A 23534-nucleotide genomic window follows, 5' to 3' on the forward strand; every position below is an offset into this window, starting at 1 on the left:
CTTTTCCTCCTGACTTTTCAGCAATGGTCAGTGTCCTGGGCATGTGGCCCAGCATTGTCTGGGCCCCAAAAGATTCTGGGATAGTGTGCAGGTGGAAAGCAGGGGTGGATTTCTTCACTGTCCCTCAGACTTCCCAACCGTCAGCTTCCCCCCTTGTTCTCAGCCCTCCCCCCGTCCAGCTCCCCTTCTCCAATTCCTCAGTTTCCCCCAGCTCTACCCTCCAACTCCCATGTCCTGGCCTCCTCAATCCCGGGGCCCAGGTCGGTCGGTTCCCACAAACCCGAGAAACCTGCACCTAGCTACCACTCTGTGGCCACCTTGGCCAGGTGGCTCAACTGAGAGGATCGCAGTGCGCCTCTCCACCCCCTTACTCCCTCCCAGCTCTCCTGATTTGGGCTCAGGCGCGTCCACCGGAATCCAGACCAGGGCCCAGGTGAAGGCACCCCTGCCCCCTCTGCTCCCCCGGGGACGCCCCAGTACCAGTTCCTGAGGCCGCAGGCTGATGAGGATGCGCTCGGCGTTCTCGCCGTCGTGCCGACTCTCCATCAGGGCCAGCAGCAGCTTGGATGCGTTGTCCTGGAGGAGGAAGCCAGTTGACAATGTCTTCAGGAGCAGTGGGGGTGTCCCCTCCTCCAGCCCCTCACCTGCCAGTGGGCTCTTCACCCACCTGGATATCAAGTAGCCCTCCGCAGTCCTGGCTGGCCCAGTCCTAGTCCTGCCCGCACAGCCTCCCGGCCAGCTGTTTGGTTGAACGGTTGGCCGGCAACCCCTCTCATGGCAGGAAATGTCGTCGCCCCCTTCCCTTCCCTCTCCTCAAGTGGGGGACCGCTTCCAACTACCTCAGAGCCAACGATGACCTCCAGCTCAGCCACCCCCTCGCTCACAGTCTCTCACGCCCTCCCTCTCCCCGGCCCCAAACACACAGACACAAGGTCCAACGCAAACACACTCATTCCAATTTCCTCGTGCTCACTACCCGCCACGCATGCATGCACACGTGTGTCCTACAGGCAGAGGGGGCCTGAAGAGAAGCCATGAGATGGGATTTGGTAGCTTATCACGGGAGCAGAGGTTGGGGAAGCAGGAAGCCAGGGATCGGGAGTGGCCATTAGAATCATTTCCTTCCCTGTCCCGGGGTCAGGATCATGTTGGTCCTGTTAAGGCCAGGATTCCCACGGGAGTCTTAATAACAATAATAATGATGGTATTTGTTAAGTGCTTACTATGTGCCAAGCACTGTTCTAAACACTGGGGGAGATACAAGGTTAACAGGTTGTCCCAGGTGGGGCTCACTCCCTGTTTTACAGATGAGGTAACAGGCACAGACTGAGCCCGTTCCTTCCTCTCCCCCTCGTCTCCCTCTCCATCCCCCCATCTTACCTCCTTCCCTTCCCCACAGCACCTGTATATATGTTTGTACATATTTATTACTCAATTTATTTTACCTGTACATATCTATTCTATTTATTTTAATTTGTTAGTATGTTTGGTTTTGTTCTCTGTCTCCCCCTTTTAGACTGTAAGCCCACTGTTGGGTAGGGACCGTCTCTATATGTTGCCAACTTGGACTTCCCAAGCGCTTAGTCCAGTGCTCTGCACACAGTAAGCGCTCAATAAATACGATTGATTGATTGATTGATTAAGTGACTTGCCCAAAGTCACTCAGCTGACAAGTGGCGGAGCCGGGATTAGAACCCACCACCTCTGACTCCCAAGTCTGTGCTCTTTCCACTAAGCCACGCTGCTTCTCAGCCTGCCCAGCCCCCACAGACCCTGGGACCCCAGAGAAGCAAGTTGGCTACTGACCATCCTGGTGGTTTGCCCACAGTTTCTAAGGCTTGGGCTCTGGTTCGCTCTAGAAGCCCCGAGGCTTTCTGGGCTCATGGAAGCGGGACTTGAGCCCTGCGTGGCCTGGGCCATGGGGAGGGTGAGATTCAGGCTAGACTCAGACTGGGCTGCGGCAAGACCGGGGAGGGGACAGGAGCCGAGGCTGGGCCGAGACTGGACAAGGGCCAGGCAGGGTGGCCCCTGAATACAGGAATCTCCGGGGCAGAAGGGTACAGAGCCCTGAGGAATAGCAATGCAGAGTCACCTCCGATGGCCCCTGTGTGGGAATCATCAATCGTATCTATTGAGCGCTTACTGTGTGCAGAGCACTGTACTAAGCACTTGGGAAGTACAAGTTGGCAACATATAGAGATGATCCCTACCCAACAGCGGGCTCACAGTCTAGAAAGGGGAGACAGACAAGACAGAACATATTAACAAAATAAAATAAATAGAATAAATATGTACAAATAAAATAGGGTAATAAATACGTACCAACATATATACTAGACTGTGAGCCCACTCTTCTACACTGTGAGCCCACTGTTGGGTAGGGACCGTCTCTATATGTTGCCAACTTGTACTTCCCAAGCACAGTGCTCTGCACACAGTAAGCACTCAATAAATACAATTGAATGAATGAATATATACATATATATACAGGTGCTGTGGGGAGGGGAAGGAGGTAAGGCATGGGGGAGGGGGATTAAGACTGTGAGCCCCCCATGGGACAAACTGATCTCCTTGTAACCTCCCCAGCACTTAGAACAGTGCTTTGCACATAGTAAGTGCTTAATAAATGCCATCATTATTATTATTATTATTCAATGGAGGCAGGAAAACTCCTCCCAGCTCCTTGGTGCCCCCAAAAAACAGTGCTAGATACTGTGTCCCTCACCGATAGTGCCAGAACCCCAGGGAGCCACGGACCGGAGGGAACCCGAGCCGTCCCCAAAGGGAGGTCGAGGCAGAATCGATCCCGCCTGAATGGCCCGAAGGGAAACAGCAACCCGGCACGCCGGGCCCATACCTTCAGCTGGAGCACGAGGTCCATGCGATACTTGCAGAGCGGACTGATGTCATTGAGGATGAGGGCCGTGATGATGTCGATGCCGTTGGACTCGTGAGTCACGATGCACGTCTGGGAGGGAGGACGGAGCCGTGGGAGCCCCAGGCCCGGCTCGGCTCCCCGCCCCCGACCAGTAGCGCCATGCCCCCGACCTCTAACGGGAAGATGGGGCGGCTGGGGGCAATGTGGGAGAGGGCTCTGGGAAGGCCCCAAGCTGCTTGGAGAAGCAGCGTGGCTCAGTGGAAAGAGCCCGGGCTTTGGAGCCAGAGGTCATGGGTTCAAATCCCGGCTCCGCCAATTGCCAGCTATGTGACTTTGGGCAAGTCACTTAATTTCTCTGTGCCTCAGTTACCTCACCTGTAAAATGGGGGTGAAGACTGTGAGCTCCCCATGGGACAACCTGATCACCATGTAACCGTCCCAGCGCTTAGAACAGTGCTGTGCACATAGTAAGCGCTTAATAAATGCTATCATTATGGGAGAAGCCGCGCGGCTCGATGGAAAGAGCCCGGGCTTTGGAGTCGGGGGCCATGGGTTCGAATCCTGGCTCCACCACTTAGCTGTGTGACTTTGGGCAAGTCACTTAACTTCTCTGTACCTCAGTTACCTCATCTGTAAAATGGGGGTGAAGACTGTGAGCCCCATGTAGGACAACCTTATCACCTTGTATTCCCCCCAGCGCTTAGAACAGTGCTTGGCACATAGTAAGCGCTTAATAAATGCCATTATTATTATTGTTATTATGATTATTATCCTGCCCCAGGCCCTGGCAGGCAGCAGGTAGGCGTGCCCTGCCCACTCTCCCCCGAGCCCTGGGTCTCACGCCAACCCCGGACTCTGGTCGGGACTTACTTGGTTCTCATGGCAGGGGCCTTGGCAGTACTCGGTGAGGGTCTCCAGGGTCTGCAGGATCAGGGCCACGTTATCCTCGTTGATGTAGAGCCCCAGCAGCCCCAGGCCGCCGGTCGTGCTGCCGCACATGATGTCCAGGAACTGCAGGGTCTCACACACCAGGTTGTAATTGGTTTTGTTGTTCTGGCAACGCAGGAAATTCTGCAGAGGAAGGAGCCAGGGTTGGAGGGCGGGCGGGAGGCACGTGGGCAGTCCAGGCCCGGTGGACCCCACCAGGGACACAATCAATGATAATGATGATGTTGGTATTTGTTAAGCGCTTGCTATGTGCCAAGCACTGTTCCAAGCGCTGGGGTAGATACAAGGCAATCAGGGAATCCCATGTGGGGCTCACACTTTTAATCTCCATTTTACAGATGAGGTAACTGAGACACAGAGAAGTTAAGTGACTTGCCCAAGGTCACACAGATGACAGTTGGTGGAGCTGGGATTTGAACCCATGACCTCTGACTCCAAAGCCCAGGCTCTTTCCACTGAGCCACGCTGCTTCTCTATAATGATGGCATTTGTTAAGTGCATACTATGTACAAAGCACTGTTCTAAGTGCTGGGGGGGGATACAAAGTGATCAGGTTGTCCCATGTGGGGCTCACAGTCTTAATCCCCATTTTACAGATGAGGTAACTGAGGCGCAGAGTGGCACTTATTGAGCACCTACTGCGTGCAGAGCACTGAGCAGTTCAAGCACTTGGGAGAGTCCTGCCAGAAGTGGGTGGGGACAAAAAGAAGCAGCGTGGCTCAGTGGAAAGAGCCCGGGCTTTGGAGTCAGAGGTCATGGGTTCAAATCCCAGCTCCGCCACTTAGCTGCGTGACTTTGGGCAAGTCACTTCACTTCTCTGGGCCTCAGTTCCCTCATCTGTAAAATGGGGATGAAGGCTGTGAGCCCCCCGTGGGACAACCTGATCACCTTGTAAGCTCCCCAGCGCTTAGAACAGTGCTTTGCACGTAGTAAGTGCTTAATAAATGCCATTATTATCATTATTATACAAATTCTAGAGGTCAGGGCCTTGGGGAGTGGCCAGGCCAGGACTGACAGTAGTGGGACGGGGTGGAGATGGGACGAGGGGAGGGCAGGAAATTGGGCCCCGGGGGAGTGACCAGGCTAGGAGAGCTGGCAGTAAGGAGGATATGGAGTCCCAGGGGGTCAGGGTCAGGGGAAGGACTAGGCCAGGAGGGTCAGCAGTGGGCAGAAACCAGAAGGAAGGCGCAGGAACTAGGAGCAGTGCCCAAATCACACAGGTTTCTAAGTGACTCAAAAGTCTCAGCAGCCAAGGAGGCCACAGTCCACACCCTACTCTCCCCCTCTGCCTCATTTCACTTAACTCCTCTTCCTGGTTTCCTTTCAGCTAAACCTCGTGGGTCCAGGATATCTCCCCGGGAACCGGAACAAGGGCGTGACCCTGGGTGGAGCGTGGACAGGTGGGCCACCCCAGCAGGCCGCCCCTCCCCGCAGGCCCCCACCTGGAGATCCCGGTTGTGGTTCTCGCACAGCAGCTGCAGGAAGCGCAGGATGGGCTGCATGATGAGGACCGACACGCCCATCTCGTGGCTCTGCCCGCGCTGGCCGGCCTCGTGGCCCTTGCGGAAGCCGAGGCTCAGGGAGTAGCGCGACAGAGAGCTGGGCAGCGGGAAGTGGGGCACACGCCCTGCAGGAAGAGGGGGGAAGGGGATGCCTCCAGGACTGTGGTCCCCCCACTGCGGACCACATAGGATCCCCAGGCCAGAGGGCATCCTCCACCCGACCTCCACCTTGGCTCCATCCGCTCGGCCCCCACCTCTCCCCAGGCTATACCACCCTGAGCTGAGGTCCTGGTGGCCAACCGGGCCTCCTGAAGCCCCCACCCCTTCCCCAGACACCCAGTCCCAGCGGCCCCGCCCACCGCCCAAGAGCACCTGCCTCAGTGGGCCCGACTGGCCCAGCAGCCTCCCGGCCCGCCCCACCAACCTTTGTGGGCGTGCTCTCCCGGGTCCCCCGGGTCGCGGCCCTCCCGGGGCTGGCTGCCGAGGTCGCTCATGTTCACGGACACGGTGGATTTGGTCTCCTGCTGCGCCCTCTTCATCCGCTCGTGCAGGACCTTGAAAAACCTCTCCGACTTCTTGTCGCTCATCATGAGGTTATAGAAAGATTTCTGGGTGGAGAAGCCGGGGGCCAGAGCGGCTTGGGGTCAGACCTGGGGGGGACCCTTGGCCTTGGGGACCGTCCTGGGGAGCCACCCCACCCTCTCCGGTTAGGGGCTGGGCCTGGCCCTAACTCCTATTTATTTATTTGTACATATTTATTCTATATATTTTATTTTGTTAATTTGTTAATATGTTTTGTTCTCTGTCTCCCCCCTTCTAGACTGTGAGCCCACTGTTGGGTAGGGACCATCTCTATATGTTGCCAACTTGGACTTCCCAAGTGCTTAGTACAGTGCTCTGCACACAGTAAGTGCTCAATAAATGCGATTGAATGAAAATGAATGAAATGCCATCCCCACCCCACCACCCTCACTGCCCTCCTAGGTGGCTCCCACCCCTGCCAGCCCTTCCCCCTGGCACCTGGATCTCGGTGTTGCCCCCATCCAGCAGGCGGATGGCCAGCCCGATGCTCTCCTGGAAGATTTTCTCATTCTTGGTGCTCATGATGAGGTCCGACACCAGCTTGGTGGCCCCCTCCTTGTCCAGGCGGCACTGGGTGGCGGCCACGAGAGCCCAGTCCTGGTCTTGGCCTGTGGGGCGCCCAGCACAGAAGTAGGTGATTTATTGAACTGCCCGGTGTAGGGGCGAAGGAGGATGATGACGATGATGACATTTGTTAAGCACTTACTCTGTGCGAAGCACTGTTCTAAACACTGGGGGGATTCAGGGGGATTAGGGTGTCCCACGTAGGGCTCACAGTCTTAATCCCCATTTTACAGATGAGATAACGGAGGCCCAGAGAAGTGAAGTGACTTGCCCAAAGTCACACAGCAGACAAGGGGAGGAGTCGGAATTAGAACCCATGACCTTGACTCCCAAGCCCAAGCTCTTTCCATTCATTCATTCAATCGTATTTATTGAGCGCTTACTGTGTGCAGAGCATCGTACTAAGCACTTGGGAAGTACAGGTTGGCAACATATAGAGACAGTCCCTACCCAACAATGGGCCACGCTGCTTCTCTGAGCTTGGGAAGGACAAAACCCAGTGAGTGACCAATACCCTGCCCACAAGGAGCTAACACTAACAGGGGTGACAGGTGGAAGCAGCGTGGCTCAGTGGAAAGAGCCCGGGTTTTGGAGTCAGAGGTCAGCGGTTCAAATCCCGGCTCTGCCAACTGTCAGCTGTGGACTTTGGGCAAGTCACTTCACTTCTCTGGGCCTCAGTTCCCTCATCTGGAAAATGGGCATTAAAACTGTGAGCCCCCGGTGGGACAACCTGGCCACCTTGTAACCTCCCCAGCGCTTAGAACAGTGCTTTGCACATAGTAAGCGCTTAAATACCATCATCATCATATCTATCAGTCGTATCTATCGAGCACTTAACTGTGTGTGGTTTATCAAACTAAGCACTTGACATAGCACAACATAACGAAGTTGGTAGTCACTTTTCCACCCACAATGTATATAGGAATCAAAGTGAATGGCTGAATGGAGAGGTGCGTAACGGAAAACCCCAGGGGCTAAGGGGGAGTATTAGTGGGCATGTGGGTGCTACAGATGGCTGACAGATTATAATCATCCAACTTCTGGCCAGGGGCTGATGGGGTCCAGGGCACAGGTAGACTGGCAGAGCGGGCTGGAAATGAGGCCAGGGTGGAGGCAGCCCGACCCTGCCCATAAAGGGAAGGGCCAGGGACGGGGCTCTATCTGGAGGCAGGGGGATGGACGACATGACCCTCTGAGATCCCCCTCCAGCCCCACGTCTTCAGGCGGCCAGGGTATCCCCCCGGACGAGGGGCCAGCCGGTGGGGACGAATGCATCGGGGCCCTCCTCACCACTCCCGGCGGGATCGGGAATCTCGCCCTTGGAGCTGGATTTTCGGTTCTGCAGATAGTTGTTGAGCAGCATCTTCCGTAGGGTGTTGCCCTGCAAGGCATTCCGTGAGTCCTCTGCCCCAACCTGACACCTGTCCACATGTTTTGTTCTGTTGTCTGTCTCCCCCTTCTAGACTGTGAGCCCGTTGTTGGGTAGGGACCGTCTCTATTGGTTGCCAACTTGGACTTCCCAAGCGCTTAGTACAGTGCTCTGCACACAGTAAACGCTCAATAAATACGATTGAATGAATGAATGAACCCTCCCTTTCAGGCCCTAGGACCCAAGTGTCCTTATTCCCCCAGGGTCTTGGTCACCCTCACCCTCACCCTCTGAGGTAACTGGCTCAGAGAAGTTAATCAGGGCAGGGAGAAGGGACCCTGGGAGCCGAGCCTGAGTCCTGGGGCAGCGGATGGGACAGAGTCTCTGTTCTGCTCTGCTCATGGTCCCTTTGGATCCCCCTAAAGCTCTGCCCCCAACCCTCACACCCATCTCTGACCTCAGGGCTTATCCTGGCTCCCGCCCTCCAGCCCTGCCTCCCCTCTCCCTCCTGCTCATCTGTCCCCAGTCCCCACCCCGGCACCCATCTCTCCTCACCCTGTCCCCATATTGGCTCTTCTTCACCAACATCTGTTGCAGGGTTCTTAGCACCTTGATGCATAGTTTCTCCTCTGACTCCATCAGGTCCTTGGAGTGTTGGATGAGCCTGGAACACAGGGCCGGGAAAACACCCGGGAAGACATGTGACAGGGGAGACATGATCAGCCTGAACAATGGCAGGTCCTGTCCTGGACTCTGCCCCGCCAACTCCACTTTCTCCCGGGCCTTGACTCCCAGCTCCCACCCACTGACCCCCCCAGGGCTGATGAGCTTCTTTGGCTTCCTCTGCCCAAGCCCAGTTTTCCCAGAACGGCAGGGCAACAATCGCCAACGTGGGGACAACCAGGGGTGTAATAATAATAATGATAATGGCATTTGTTAAGCGCTTACTATGGGCCAGGCATTGTTTTAAGCACTGGGGTAAATACAAGATAATCGGGTTGGACACAGTCCCTGTACTACGTGGAGCTCACAGTCTTAATCTCCATTTTACAGATGAGGAAACTGAGGCCCAGAGAATTTAAGTGACTTGCCTGACGTCACAAAGCAGGCAAATGACAGAGCCGGGATTAGAACCCATGGCCCTCTGACTCTTAGGCCCACGCTCTATCCGCTAGGCCATGCTGCTTCTCTGAGCATGAGCCTTGCAGTTGGAGGACTAGAATTCTAATCCCAGATCCACCACTCGCTTGCTGTGTGACCTTGGCCAAGTCACTTAACTTCTCTGTGCCACAGTTTCCTCAACTGTAAAATGGGGAGTCTACACATTTTTCCCTCCTACTTAGACCATGAGCCTCATGTGGACCAGGGACTGTGTCCAACCTGATTAATTTGTACTGCTTGGCTTAGTGGAAAGAGCCCAGGCTTGGGAGTCAGAGGTTCATTCATTCATTCATTCAATTGTATTTACTGAGCGCTTACTGTGTGCAGAGCACTGTACTAAGCGCTTGGGAAGTACAAGTTGGCAACATATAGAGACAGTCCCTACCCAACAGTGGGCTCACAGTCTAGAAGGGGGAGACAGAGAACCAAACAAAACATCTTAACAAAATAAAATAAATAGAATAAATATGTACAAATAAAATAAATAATTTATATATAATATATATAATATAATATAATATAATATATATTTATATAAATAAATAATTCTAATCCCGGCTCTGCCACTTGCCAGCTGTGTGACTTGGGGCAAGTCACTTCACAAATCTGGGCCTCAGTTCCCTCATCTGTAAAGTGGGGATGAAGACTTTGAGACCCGTTTGGGACAACCTGAGACCTTGTTTCTCCCCCAGCACTTAGAACAGTGATTGGCACATAGTAAGCGCTTAACAAATACCACCACTATTATCATTATTACTGACCCGAGCACTTAGAATGGTGCTTGGCACATACTGCGTGCTCAACAAATACCATAACGAAAAGAGAAAAAAAAAAGCACTCTGCCCCCTGCCCCCCAGCCAGTCCTGTTCCTTCTAGACTGTGAGCCTGCTGTTGGGTAGGGACCGTCTCTAGATGTTGCCAACTTGTACTTCCCAAGCGCTTAATACAGTGCTCTGCACGAGGTAAGTGCTCAATAAATAAGATTGAATGAATGAACGAATCCTCCGAGCATCCGACCCCCCCAGCCCCACCCTCCGACTCACTTGGACAGGAAGCCGCCGCTCTCGCAGCGCTGATAGGCGTCCGTCCCCTCCAGGAAGAGCAGCTCCGGCCGATGGAGCACGTCCACCAGAACGGACAGCTCGGCCTCCACCAGCGGCTGCAGCCTCTCCTCCAGGGTGTTGATTATGTCCTGGCCGGGGTCGGGGGAAAGGACGTCAGGGCTCAAAGCTGGGGGGAAGGCCAGGGTGGGCTGGCGTTGCTAGGTGGGACGTCAGAGTCAAAGTCTCCTGAGAGTTGGGGTGAAGGGGGGCGGGAAGGGGGGGAGTCTATGAAATCTGGAGATGAGAGGGCTACCTAGAGGACCCCACGGGGTGCCCAGCCTGGCTCTACCCCATCTCGCTCCGTCCAGCACGCGGCCCACCTGCAACTTTTCAATGATGTTCTTGTAGTCCCACTGGTTGGCGGGCGTGGAGACGCGGGGGAAGGTGCGGGTGGCCGTCTTGTAGCTGGCGGCGTTCCTCTGAACGGCGCAGCTGGCGCTGCTGTTGAGCAGAGAGCTGACGTGGGAGTCCAGGTCCATGGGCAGGGCGATGGCCCGGCTCTTGGCTGCGGGGGGACGACAGGACGATCGAGCTGGAGGGACGCCTCCCCGCCAGGACCGGGGGGTGGGGGCTGCGTTAGCCCCCACCCCAAAGGGACCGAGATCCCCTGTTGGCCCCTGGGCTCTGGTCCATTCTGTACCAGTCCACTCCAGCTCCAGTGGAGGGAGGGGCGGGTGGGCACCTCTCTACCGGGGCAGAGGGACCAGGCTTCAGCTAAGCGGGAGGGATTTTTTTTTTTTGAATGGTATCTGTTAACAATAATAATAATAATGATAATGGCATTTGTTAAGCTTTTACTATGTTCTAAGCACTGGGGTAGATACGAGGTAAGCAGGTTGTCCCACGTGGGGCTCACAGTCTTAATCCCCACTTTACAAATGAGGGAACTGAGGCCCAGAGAAGCTAAGTGACTTGCCCAAAGTCACACAGCAGACAAGCGGCAGAGCCGGGATTAGAACCTACAACCTCCGACTCCCAATATTCCAGCACGCTAAGTGCTGGGGTAGATAAAAGCTAATGATGATGGCATTTGTTAAGTGCTTACTATGTGCAAATCACTGTTCTAAGCGCTGAAAGGGATACAGGGTGATCAGGTCGTCCCACGTGGGGCTCACAGTCTTAATCCCCATTTTACAGATGAGGTAACTGGCTCAGAGAAGTTAATTGACTTGCCCAAGGTCACACAGCAGACCTGCGGTGAAGCCGGAATTCGAACCCAAGACCTCTGACTCCAAAGCCCGTGCTCTTTCCACTGAGCCACGCTGCTTCTCTACAGTACAGTGACCTGCATAAAGTAAGCACTTAATAAATACTACTAAATACTATTCAGGTTGGACACAGACCATGTCCCATCTGGGGCTCACAATCTTAATCCCCACTTTAAGGACGAGGTAACAGAGGCACAGTGAAGTGACTCATCCAGGGTCACACAGCAGACAAGTAGCGGAGCCGTGATTAGAACCTAAGTCCCTTCAAAGCCCTACTGAGAGCTCACCTCCTCCAGGAGGCCTTCCCAGACTGAGCCCCCTTCCTCCCCTTCCCATCCCCCCCACTTTACCTCCTTCCCCTCCCCACAGCACCTGTATATATGTTTGTATGCATTTATTACTCTATTTATTTTATTTGTACAAATTTATTCTATTTATTTTATTTTGTTAATATGTTTGGTTTTGTTGTCTGTCTCCCCCTTCTAGACTGTGAGCCCGCTGTTGGGTAGGGACCGTCTCTATATGCTGCCAACTTGTACTTCCTAAGCGCTTAGTACAGTGCTCTGCACACAGTAAGCGCTCAATAAATACGATTGAATGAAAGTCCTTCTGATTCCCCGGCACGTTCTCTAGGCCACACTCAGACCTGAGGGAGAACTTCTTGTCCTCTTGAGGGGGTTTCCTGGAGGGGCTTCATTCCCAGCGAGATGAGAACCTGCCCAGCCGCAGCTGGGGAAGACTGTGAGCCCACTGTAGGGTAGGGACCGTCTCTATATGTTGCCAACTTGGACTTCCAAAGCGCTTAGTACAGTGCTCTGCACACGGTAAGCGCTCAATAAATACGATTGAATGAATGAATGGTGGGGACGACCCTGAGGAAATGTCCAGCCCGAGGCCGCCGAGCTGTCCTTACCGACCATAGCCAACGTGCGGATGCACGTCTCTACCGAGGCTTTGTGCTGCTGCTGGAGCCACGGACATTCCAACAGGCGCATGGTCGACTGTAGCAGCTGTACCACAATGGTCTGGTGGGTCTGAATGGGATCAATCAATCAAGCCATGATATTTAATAATAATAATAATAATGATAGTATTTATTAAGCGCTTACTATGTGCAAAGCACTGTTCTAAGCGCTGGGGAGGTTACGAGGTGAGCCCACTGTTGGGTAGGGACCGTCTCTATATGTTGCCAACTTGTACTTCCCAAGCGCTTAGTACAGTGCTCTGCACACAGTAAGCACTCAATAAATACGAATGAATGAATGAATGAATCAGGAGGTCCCACGGGGGGCTCACAGTCTAGAGGTGAGGTAACTGAGGCACAGAGAAGTTAAGTGACTGAGCACCTACCGGTTGCACAGCCCTGGACTAAGCGTTTGGGTGAGTACAATATAATAGATTGCTAGACATGATTCCTGCCCATAAGGAACTTAGAATCTATAGAAGACAGACACTAAAATTCATCACAGAAAGGAGAGATGTCAGAGTATAGGGAGATGCACACGATAGATGTCAGAGTATAGGGAGATGCACGCAACTGCTGTAGGGCTGAGGGTGGGGTGAATATCAATAATAATAATTATGGTACTTCTTAAGCGCTTACTCTGTGCCAAGCACTGCTCTAAGTGCTGGGGTAGATACAAGTTTAGCAGGCTGGACAAGTCTTTGTCCCACATGGGGCTCACACTCTTAATCCCTATTTTTCAGATGAGGGAACTGAGGCTCAGAGAAGTTAAGTGACTTGCCCAAGGTCACCCAGGTGACAAGTGGCAGAGGCAGGATTAGCCCCAGGGCCTGATGATTCCCAAGCCTAGGCTGTTGTCTGGAAGTGCCCTCCCGTCACCCCACAGGAGCCGTGCTCAAAGAGAAGCTGGCCTGCAGAGCCCACCAGATGGAGGAGCGGTCCCTACCCCCAGCCCCTAGCTCTGATGCCGCTCCAATTTCCCCTCCATTCCCTGGAAACCCCTAGGGTCCAGCCATGCCACCAATCATGGCTCAGTTCTGCAGAGGTCACAGGAATCCAGAGAAGGCAGGGGCTGCCTTCAGAGCCACACAGCACTGGCCCAGGGTGACATCTACTAGCCTGCCACTGTCCAAGGGGTATCCGTTGGCCCAGGGCAGTATCCACTAGCTCAGGACAGAACCCACCAAGAGGGTGTCCGTTAGGCCGGAGTGAGTACAGTGCTCTGCACACAGTAAGCGCTCAATAAATTTGACTGACTGAATGAATGAATACCTGCTGACCCAAAGTGGTATCCATTAGCCTGGTGCAGTAACCATTAGACAGAGGTGGGACCCGCTGACCCAGAGCAGTGTCCAGTAGCCTGAGGAGGTAGCCAATGGCCCAGGATTGCACCCACTGGCCCAAGGTGGTACCCACTAATCTGAGGCAATAGCCACTGATTCAAAGCAATATCCGCCGGCCCAGGGCAGTACCTGCAGGGAGGTGCTGTTCTCTGAGAAAGGGGAGCTGAAGAAGGCGGTGATGGTGTCCAGGACCACCGTGAGCACGTATTTCTCCAGGGTTGGGTCTGCGATGCGCTTCTCCCGCTTCTTACACACCTGGAGAGTGATGGGGAGCATGGGAGATGGGGGGAGGAAGCATTGATCCACCCCTATCTGGCTCGGGAAAGCATCATGTCCTGACCGGGTCTAGCCTGGCTTGGGTGGGGCGATTCTGGTCCCCTCCCCTGCTCCCACCTTTCCTTCTAAGCCCCTCTCCCTTGGGTGTCCAGGGCACTGCCCTCCTCTCTGGCTGAATCCCCCATCCGACACTAATTCCCCAAGTGCCCGGCACCGACCCTGGCCATGTCCAGGGTGAAGTTCTCGAAGAGCGTCCAGATGTGATTGCTAGTGTAGATCTCCTTCATCTCCACCTCTGTGTCCACGTAGCAGTGATTGACAAAGTTCACGTACGCGATCTTCACCTGGGGGCGGGGTTCTGCGTGAGTCCCAGGGGCCTGTGGAGCTGTATCCTCGACCCATTCCCCTCCTCCTCCCCGGCCACGATGCTGGGTTGCAGCATCATCCCCTCTCCCTCCATTCACTTCTCCATCCATTCAGTTCATTCAGTCGTACTTACTGTGCGCTGAGCTCTGTACTAAGCACTTGGGAGCGGACAATATAATAATAAACAGACATTCCCTGCCCACAACCAGCTTACAGTCTACAGTCTTCCCCCTCCCGCTTCCCCGGCCCCGGAGGAGGTACCTCAGTGATGCAATCCTCATGCGTCACCACGGACACCACGTCCTCCAGAGGCAGGAGGGACGTGCATTTGATCTCGGTGTACACGTTCTTGCCCTCGGCGCAGGCGGCCAGAAGGTCGACGAGCGAGATGTGGTACATGAGGGGGCTGTTCTCCTCCACCCCGTCGCGGGCCGCCGCCATCATCTCCAGCATGTGGGCCAGGGAAGCCTTGTCATTGTAGAAGACCACTACATCATCTCCCGCGTTGGTCAGCTGCAGGGGCACAGGGGTCACTGGCGGCCTCCAGCCAGGCAGAGGGGTCAGCCCCAGTGACCATCCCTCACCTCGCCCCTCGCACACATCCCCGGGGCGCCGGTTGGGGGGTGGAGAGAGACCAGTTCCCTTAGGTCCTCGACCCGAGTTCCTGAGCTTCTCTGAAGGAGTCATCGTCATCATCAATCGTATTTATTGAGCGCTAACTATGTGCAGAGCACTGTACTAAGCGTTTGGGAAGTACAAATTGGCAACACATAGAGACAGTCCCTACCCAACAGTGGGCTCACAGTCTAAAAGGGGGAGACAGAGAACAAAACCAAACATACTAACAAAATAAAATAAATAGAATAGATATGTACAAGTAAAATAAATAGAGTAATAAATATGTACAAACATATATACATATATACAGGTGCTGTGGGGAAGGGAAGGAGGTAAGATGGGGAGATGGAGAGGGGGACGAGGGGGAGAGGAAGGAAGGGGCTCAGTCTGGGAAGGCCTCCTGGAGGAGGTGAGCTCTCAGTAGGACCTTGAAGGGAGGGAGTCCCCACCACCTGCCTCCTCTAGCCCACGCGAGCCCGCATCTCTCATTCATTCAATCGCATTTGAGTGCTTACTATGTTCAGAGCGCTTGGGAGAGTACAGCAGTGAAAATACCCATTCCCTGCCCACAGCGAGCTTACAGCTTCCCTCACCTCGGTCATGATGGCGTCCTGGCACTTCTTGACATACTTGCCCTCGGCCTTGATGACGGTGTGCAGGAAATCCAGGTACTGTACATGCCGCCCGTGGGTGGCCAACAGGTGCACAAAGTGCTGCAGCACGGGCTCGCCGATCTCCGCGCACAGCTGGTAGTTGTTCAGGAAGATGTGCTGCATGGTCTCCGCCTCCAGGAGCTGCTCGGGACCGGCGAAGGGGTCAAGGCAGGCTCAAGCCGTGCTCCCCTAACTCCCACCGTGTGTCCCTCGCTCTCCCCTTCTCCTTCTCCCAATCCCTCACCCCGGGTGTGAGGAAAAGGCTGAGGTGTTTGTGCAGCAGAGCCTGGTTTCCAGGGTTCCCGGCACAGAACTTCTGCAGGAACTGGTGGGTCGATCTGAGAATCTCCTGCATCTTGGCATCTCCCTAGAGCCGGGGGTAGAGGAGCGACAATGGGCACTGGGGCTGGCAGAGCCAAGAATGCCAAGTAGGGCCCAACCCACCCCATCCCAGCTCCATCCCAGGCCCGGCCAGGGCTCCCTGCCTCTAAAGAGGTTATGAGAAAGATACCGGTTAGCATCGATCAGAGGCTAAGGAAGGGATAAGAAAGCTGTGAGGTCCCAAGTCAGGGTTGGAGGTCAGACTGGGTCGCACCTTCTCATAGGGGACCTGCAGCAGATCCAGCATGACCTTGTGGGCGTCCATGTTTTTGAGCAGCCGCTGTTGCTTCTTCCGCATCTGCTCGCCCACCCCGCACAGCTTGTTCAGACGCTCCAGGATCTGGTGGGGGGACCGGGAGGAAGTGGGATGTGGAAGAGCCCCGGGATGGTGTTGGGCCAGGAGGAGGAGGTAGGGGGGTGGAGGGAGAAATTGAAGGGGAATGACCTGTGCTGAGACCGCTGCGTCTGCCCCTTCTCCCTACATCTGGACCATTGCCCAGCCTGCTCAGTGAGGTGACCAGCCCCTCCCTCCCACTCCTCTTCCCCCATTCAAGTGTGGCCCCTGGGAGGGAAGGCATGGAGTTGTGCAATGCAGGGGTCCAATCCCCAAATAGGAGGGGACCCAAGCCCAGTCTGGGTCGCAAGCGTTCAGGACATGGCCCAGCCCCTTCCACCTCTCCCTCCTCCTCGTCCTCCCTGTCAGCCACAGGTACTCACCCCCTTCACAATCTGGTAGTTCTCGCTGCTTCTCTCCCCCGTGGGGGGCAAGGCCTCCTCGTTAGGGCGCTAAGGGGAGAGGGGGTACCATAGTGCGGAGGGCACGCGGAGTCACACGACCACCCCCGTCCCGTGGAGAGCCAACCGGTGTCACCCCCAAGTCCTCAGCAGGGCCCTGACAATCCAAACCTCGGAGAGTTGACCGACCAACAGCCTGAACTTCCTCAGCCAACAGCAGGGCCGGGAGGGTGGGAGGGGCTGCTGAGGCAGGGGACTGGGAATGGGTTCAATGACCCATCCTCGCCCCTCCCCAACTCACCTCTTTCTTCTCCTTCTTGGCCCCTTCCCCAACCTCGTCGCCCTTGTGACTACTTTTCTTGTCCACCCACAGCTCCGATTTCTCCACCATCATCCGCAGCCGGTCCAGCTCCGACTTGATCACCTTGTAGTTCTCTACATCCTGAGCTGAGATCAGCAACTGCACCTGGAGTGGGGGGTGGGAGGGGAGCGGGGATGGGGAGGGTCAGGACTGGGGTGGGGGGCTAGACCACCTGCTGGACTATGTTTGTACGTATTTATTACTCTATTTATTTTATTTGTACATATTTATTCTATTTTGTTAATATTTTGTTTTGTTGTCTGTCTCCCCCTTCTAGACTGTGAGCCCACTGTTGGGTAGGGACCGTCTCTATATGTTGCCAACTTGTACTTCCCAAGCACTTAGTACAGTGCTCTGCACACAGTAAGCCCTCAATAAATACGACTGAATGAATGAATGAATGAATGGACTCTGAGCGGCAGATTAGAACCCCACAGCATGTGGAATTGAATGCTTGGAGGTTGGTAGGGTATCTGATTTTCTTGATAACCATTATTATTACTATTATTACATTTGTTAAGCATTTACTATGTGCCAAGCACTAAGTTAATCAGTTTGGACACAGTCTCTGTCCCATAAAAGGCTCAGAGTCCAAGTAGGAGGAAGTAGAATTGAATCCCCTGCTTTACAGATGAGATAACTGTAGGGAAGCAGCGTGGCTTAATGGAAAGAGCCCGTGCTTGGGAGTCAGAGGTCATGGGTTCTAATCCCGGCTCTGCCACTTGTCAGCTGTGTGACTTTGGGCAAAGTCATTTAGCTTCTCTGGGCCTCAGTTACCTCATCTGTAAAATGGGGATTAAGACTGTGAGCCCCACGTGGGACAACCTGATCACCTTGTATCCCCCCCCCAGAGCTTAGAACAGCACTTCGCACATAGTAAGCGCTTAACAAATGCCATCATTATTTTTATTATAATTATTAAAATGGAAATTAAGACTGTGAGCCCCACATGGGACAACCTGCTTACCTTATTTTTTGGCTCTTAGAACAGTGCTTTGCACATAGTAAGTGCTTAACAAATGCCATTATTATTATTATGGCCCAGAGAAATTAAGTGACTTGCCCAAGGTCACATAGCAGACAAGTGTGGCAGAGCCAGAATTAGAACCCAGGTCCTCTAGTTCCCAGGTCCCTGCACTTTCTATTAGGCTATGCTGCTTTTCTATTTGTTGAACAGTTACTCTGTGCCAAATGCTGTACTAAGCATTGGAGTAGATACAAGATAATTAGGTTGGACACAGTCCCCATCCCGCATGGGTCTCACAGTCTCAAAATCTGATTGAGCTCCTACTGTGTGCACAGCAGTGTTCTGAATTCTTGGGCAAATACAACTGAGTTAATAGATTCCATCCCTACCCTCTAGGAGTTTACAGTCCAATCAGTGCTTCCCCATTGCTCCAGCCACCTGAGAAGCAGCGTAGCCTAGTGGAAAGAGCACCAGCTGGGAGTCAGAAGATCCGGATTTTAATCCCGGCTCCACCACTTTCCTGCTGTATGACCTTGGGCAAGTTACTGAGTTTCTCTGAGTGTCGATTTCTAGATCTGTAAAACGGGGATCAAATACCTTTTCTCCCTCTCCCTTAGATTGTGAGCTCCATGTGGGACAGGAACTGTGTCTGACCGATTAGTTTGTGTCTGGCCCAGTGCTTAGCTCGCAGCATGTGCTTAAAAAATTTCCACAATTAGGATTATTATTGTCATCAGGCGGAAACCCATGATCGGGGCATCTTTTGCCTCAAGCGTCGTCAAGGACCAGCCTGAAGGGTGAGTGGGAGTGTTGGTGGGGGGGTGGTGACAGGGGGCCGAAGGAGGGCCGGAAGGGGTCCAGGTACCTGTTTGAAGGTGTGCATGACCTCCTGCCTCTGGCTGAAGTGTTTGAAGAGCAGCTGTAGGGCCCCGGAGACGAGGGGCGCATAATCGTGCATGGTCAGGTGGATGAGGACACGCAGGAACATGCGACCGCCCTCGTCGTCCACCTCCAGCATGCTGCTGGTCCTCCTGCAGTGGGGCATGTACTCAGAACCCCCCGCCCCACTCCCAGTCCCAGCTCAGCTCCAGAGCCAGGACCCCCCTACCCCCCTCTCTGCTAGAGACTGGGCAGATTGGGGGTCCGGGTAGCACCGCAGGACAGAAGTTGCGGGGCTGAGTCAGGGTCCTGGGGGGACAGGATAGTTCCTATCTAAACTCACTGATCTCCTAGTACACCCCAACCCTCACACTTCACTCCTCTAACACCAACCTACTGACTGTACCTCCATCTCATCTCTCTCATCATCACCTCCTTCCTCCCTCTCGCCTGGAACTTCTTCCCTCTTCACATTCATTCATTCAATCATATTTATTGAGCACTTGCTGTGTGCAGAGCACTGAACTAAGCTCTTGGAAAGTACAATTCAGCAGCAAAGAGAGACAATCCCTGCCCACAACAGGCCTACAGTCTAGAAGGGGAGGAGGCAGACATCAAAACAAGTAAACAGGCATCAAGAGCATCAATATAAACAGAATTGTAGATATATATATATATATATACACACACACACACACATCAGACTACCCCTCTCCTCACCTTCAACCCTGATAAAATCACATCTCCTCCAAAATGCCTTCCCTGACTCACCTCTCATCTCCCCATCCTATCTGCCTTCCCCTCTGCATCGCCTATGCACTTAGGTCTGTAGCCCTGAAACATTTTGATAACCACCCTATCTCCAGGCCCACAGCCATTCTATCCAGATCCCCTATCTATAATTTAATTTAATGTCTGTCTCCCCTTACTAGACTGTAAGCTCCTTGAAGTCGGGGAATGTACCTACCAACTGCATTGTACTCTCCCAAGCGCTTAGTACAGTGCTCTGCACACCGTAAGTGCTCAGTAAGTATTGATTGAAAGGTCCAGACAACGGAGAGAGGTTGACCGCTCTCCCCCATGCTCCTCCAGGGCTAGAAGCATCTCCTGCTACAGAACAGGGTGGACTTCCTCTCCCATTTGGGTGAGGTTAATGGACCAGACAACAGGGGATAGACAGGATGACTCCTGTGGGATCCGGCCCAGCTTTATTCCCAAAGACCCTAACCCTGATGCACGGCTCTGGTCTCTGATTGCTTACCAGTCCTGTTCTGGGGGCTTTCAGGCTCAGAGGAGGGGTGGGGGGCCCCGGGGTTAAGTGTGAACACAGCCAAACAACTCACCCTATCCCGAACATAGCCTCTGCTTGCTCCCCTATCCGCTCCAGGTTCATGGCGGCCGCTGAGGAGGGAAGGCAGAGGGTACAGCTGGAGCTGGGGATGCGAGGGGAACTGGGGTGGGGAGGGGAAGGGCAGTCCAAAAGGGAAGAGGAAGGAGGGACCGCTAGGGGAGAGGGCTTCCTGCTGGGATTAGGATGCGGCAGAGTGGGGTTTGGGGAGGCCAGAAGCAAGGTTAGACGAACTGGCTCGGTCAGCCCCAGGACCACCCAGCTGTCTCCTGGTCAACCCCTGGATTCCCCAAAATCCCCTCCTAAAGATGAAGCTATTATTGGGGCTGGGGAGGAGGCAGATTCCCAGCTGCAGAGGGGACCAGAGAAACAGAACAGCAGAGGAGGACCCAAAGGGGTGGGGGCGGGGTGAGCAGAGGGATGGGTGAAGTGGGGGTGGAAATTGAGAAGGAAAAAGAGCAGAGAGGCAATCCGGGGAACAAAGTAATGAGGGGAGCAGAGGGATGGGGGTGCAAGCAGGGGAGAGAGCAGAGGGGTGGAGTGTGGGGAAGCAGAGGCTGGGGGGACAGCAAAGGAGAGAGGAGGGGGTAGAGAGAGAAGCAGAGGGGTAGGGGAGAGAAGCAGAGGGGTCAGGGACCAGCACAGGAGAGAGTAAAGGGACGATGGAGGGGAAGCAAAAGGGTGGGGGAATGAGCAGAGGAGTTGGTGGGGGGGGTGATCAGAGGAGCAGGGGGGTGAGCAGAGGAGTTGGGGGTGAGCAGAGGGGCGAGGAGGGGCACCGGGGCAGCAGGGCTCTTTTACTTGAGGAGTCGAAGGCCGGGGCCGTCCCATCTGCCCCGCTGTCCTGCATGGGAAAGACCTCGACGAACTCCTTCTTGAAGACGGAGAGCAGGTAGGAGATGCGGTAATCCAGGCGCACATTGAGGATGAACTGAGCGGTGGAAGGGGAGGAGCAGGGGAGCTGAGCAGCTACTCTCCCCTTCCTACCCATCAACCCTGACCCCATCTCCTTCCCCTCCCAACACCCCGAACCCTGCCTTGCCCTTCCCCTTCCCTGGGCCCGCCCAGCCCCATTCCCGAGGGCCTCGGCTCCTGCCACTGGCCGCCACTGGCCCCGCTCCCGGCCGGCCAGGGCAGCTTCCCACCTGCAGGATCTCCAGAATCTTTAACTTGGTCTCCATGACTACGATGTTCTCACTGTCGATGCTGCAGCCCCTCTCCAGGGACTCGGGGCTGCCAGCCACGCTCAGGCCGGTGCCACCGAAAAGCGACGGCTTGCGGCTCAGCACCATGGTGGACACCATCTGGCCCACGCCCTGGATGGACCGCCGGACATCTTTCCCTGGGACAGGGGAACACAAGGGATGAAATCACGGTGGGGGTGAGGTCAGGCCTCCACCCAAGGGGAGCATCTGGCCGGAGCCACCCGGGGAGAGTCGGAAGGCCGCAGGCCAGGCGGTGGTCCCCGGGGCCTCCCCGCAGCCGCTCCCCACCGTTGTCGTCGTTGTACTCGGCCTGCAGCAGGGCCTGAGGGTTCTGCACACAGTCGATGATCCCCAGGAGCGTCCTGGTGAGCCGCAGCAGCTCGCTGAAGCTGTAGAAGCCGAAGTAGATGAGGTTGTGGGCCAGGCTGACGACCTGTCGGGGGAGACCGAGGCACAGGGGGCCGAGGGATGGGGAGACAGATGAAAGGACAGAGTAAGACGGGGGAAGGGGGAGTGGTGGACGGAGGAACAGAGTGATGGTGGTGGGATCAGAGATGGGGGACGGTGATGGAGTCACAGCATTGTTGGGGTCAAAGGCAGGAGAGGGAAGGGAACTGAAGGGCACATATGGGTGGTGGAGACAGGGAAACACAATAGGGGCACAGAACTCATTTGGGGAGGCACAAAGGCAGAGATGGGGCAAGGAGAAGGGGGACCAGGCTGGGACAGAGATGGGGTTAGGGTCCAAGGAGATCCTGAGCTGCAGCAGCAGCAAGGGCAGACGGTCCCAGGAAGATGGTGAGGAGGAAGTTTGGCAAGTGGGTGTCTGTCTAGCACAGCCCAGCTCTTCAGCACAGACTACAGACCCTCCAGTCTGACAGATATGCGGCCTGAGGGAAATCAAATGGGCTCAGGCACTGCTCCCTGCCCTAGTTCTGGGGGAGACTGAGGCTACTGGCAGTGGGAAGCCATGGAAGGGGAGAGGCTAAGGCCATAGAAGGAGGAGGAAGTGGAGAGGAGGGGACCCTGAATAATTAATAATAATAATAATGGTATTTGTTAAGCGCTTACTATGTGCAAAACACTGTCCTAAGCACTGGGGGGGATACAAGGTGATCAGGTTGTCCCACGTGGGGATCACAGTCTTCATTCCCATTTGACAGATGAGGTAACTGAGGCCCAGAGAAGTTAAGTGACTTCCCAAAAGTCACACAGCTGACAATTGGCGGAGCTGGGATTTGAACCCATGACCTCTGACTCCAAAGCCTGGACTCTTTCCATTGAGCCACGCTGCTTCACGCTGGCTTCCCTGAAGCCATAGGTGGGGGTAGGGGGGTGCATGAGGGACACCAGGCTCGTGTCATATGGAGAGCAAGGAAACATGGGCTGGGCAAGCATACAGTTAGAAGGTCAGGGAAGCAACTACTGGGCTACAGGAGCCAGGCTGCTCCTCAGACCTCAGGCAGAGCGGCAAACAGGATGGGAAGGGGAGAGCGGGAATAGTGGCCCTTAAGCAGGGCTTCTCAGCTCCCTGCCCCCAACATCCTGCCCCAGCTGCCTGGTGATGATGATGATGGCATTTATTAAGCGCTTACTATGTGCAAAGCACTGTTCTAAGTGCTGGGGAGGTTACAAAGTGATCAGGTTGTCCCGGGGGGGTGGGGGGCTCACAGTCTTAATCCCCATTTTACAGATGAAGTAACTGAGGCCCAGAGAAGTAACTTGCCCAAAGTCACACAGCTGACAATTGGCAGAGCCGGGATTTGGACCCATGACCTCTGACTCCAAAGCCCGGGCTCTTTCCACTGAGCCCTGTGCTGGTGAAGAGGAGATGAGGAGTGGGCTCCCCTAATAATAATGTTGGTATTTGTTAATCGCTTAATATGTGCCAAGATCCGCTCTAAGCACTGGGGGGATACAAGGTAATCATGGTTGTCCCACGTGGGGCTCACAGTCTTAATCCCCATTTTGCAATTGAGGGAACTGAGATCCAGATAAATTAAGTGACTTGCCCAAAAGTCACACAGCTGACAAGCAGCAGAGCCGGGATTAGAACCCATGACCTCTGACTCCCAAGCCTGGGCTCTTTCCACTGAGCCATGCTGCCTCTCTCGCTGAAGCTG

At 54.6% G+C, this 23534-nt stretch overlaps 1 protein-coding gene across 1 annotated transcript in view; it reads right to left on the reverse strand.

The window, feature by feature from the left end:
• Positions 1-23534, reverse strand: part of ITPR3 (inositol 1,4,5-trisphosphate receptor type 3) — a 95112-nt gene that overhangs the window by 17580 nt on the left and 53998 nt on the right. The window contains exons 21-44 of the mRNA XM_038749658.1: positions 21700-21844; positions 21352-21548; positions 21008-21137; positions 20202-20259; positions 18845-19010; positions 16953-17117; positions 16634-16702; positions 16131-16256; positions 15780-15902; positions 15476-15676; positions 14526-14777; positions 14117-14242; positions 13752-13877; positions 12229-12349; positions 10428-10612; positions 10048-10196; positions 8399-8507; positions 7765-7855; positions 6349-6518; positions 5753-5936; positions 5269-5453; positions 3749-3949; positions 2858-2968; positions 481-576 (exon numbers count right to left, since the gene is read on the reverse strand). Of these exons, the coding sequence (XP_038605586.1) occupies positions 481-576; positions 2858-2968; positions 3749-3949; positions 5269-5453; positions 5753-5936; positions 6349-6518; positions 7765-7855; positions 8399-8507; positions 10048-10196; positions 10428-10612; positions 12229-12349; positions 13752-13877; positions 14117-14242; positions 14526-14777; positions 15476-15676; positions 15780-15902; positions 16131-16256; positions 16634-16702; positions 16953-17117; positions 18845-19010; positions 20202-20259; positions 21008-21137; positions 21352-21548; positions 21700-21844 (3486 nt within the window). The remainder of the gene's footprint in view (positions 1-480; positions 577-2857; positions 2969-3748; positions 3950-5268; positions 5454-5752; positions 5937-6348; positions 6519-7764; positions 7856-8398; positions 8508-10047; positions 10197-10427; positions 10613-12228; positions 12350-13751; positions 13878-14116; positions 14243-14525; positions 14778-15475; positions 15677-15779; positions 15903-16130; positions 16257-16633; positions 16703-16952; positions 17118-18844; positions 19011-20201; positions 20260-21007; positions 21138-21351; positions 21549-21699; positions 21845-23534) is intronic.

Source organism: Tachyglossus aculeatus, chromosome 7, assembly GCF_015852505.1.
Source record: "Tachyglossus aculeatus isolate mTacAcu1 chromosome 7, mTacAcu1.pri, whole genome shotgun sequence".
Lineage (NCBI taxonomy): Eukaryota > Metazoa > Chordata > Mammalia > Monotremata > Tachyglossidae > Tachyglossus > Tachyglossus aculeatus.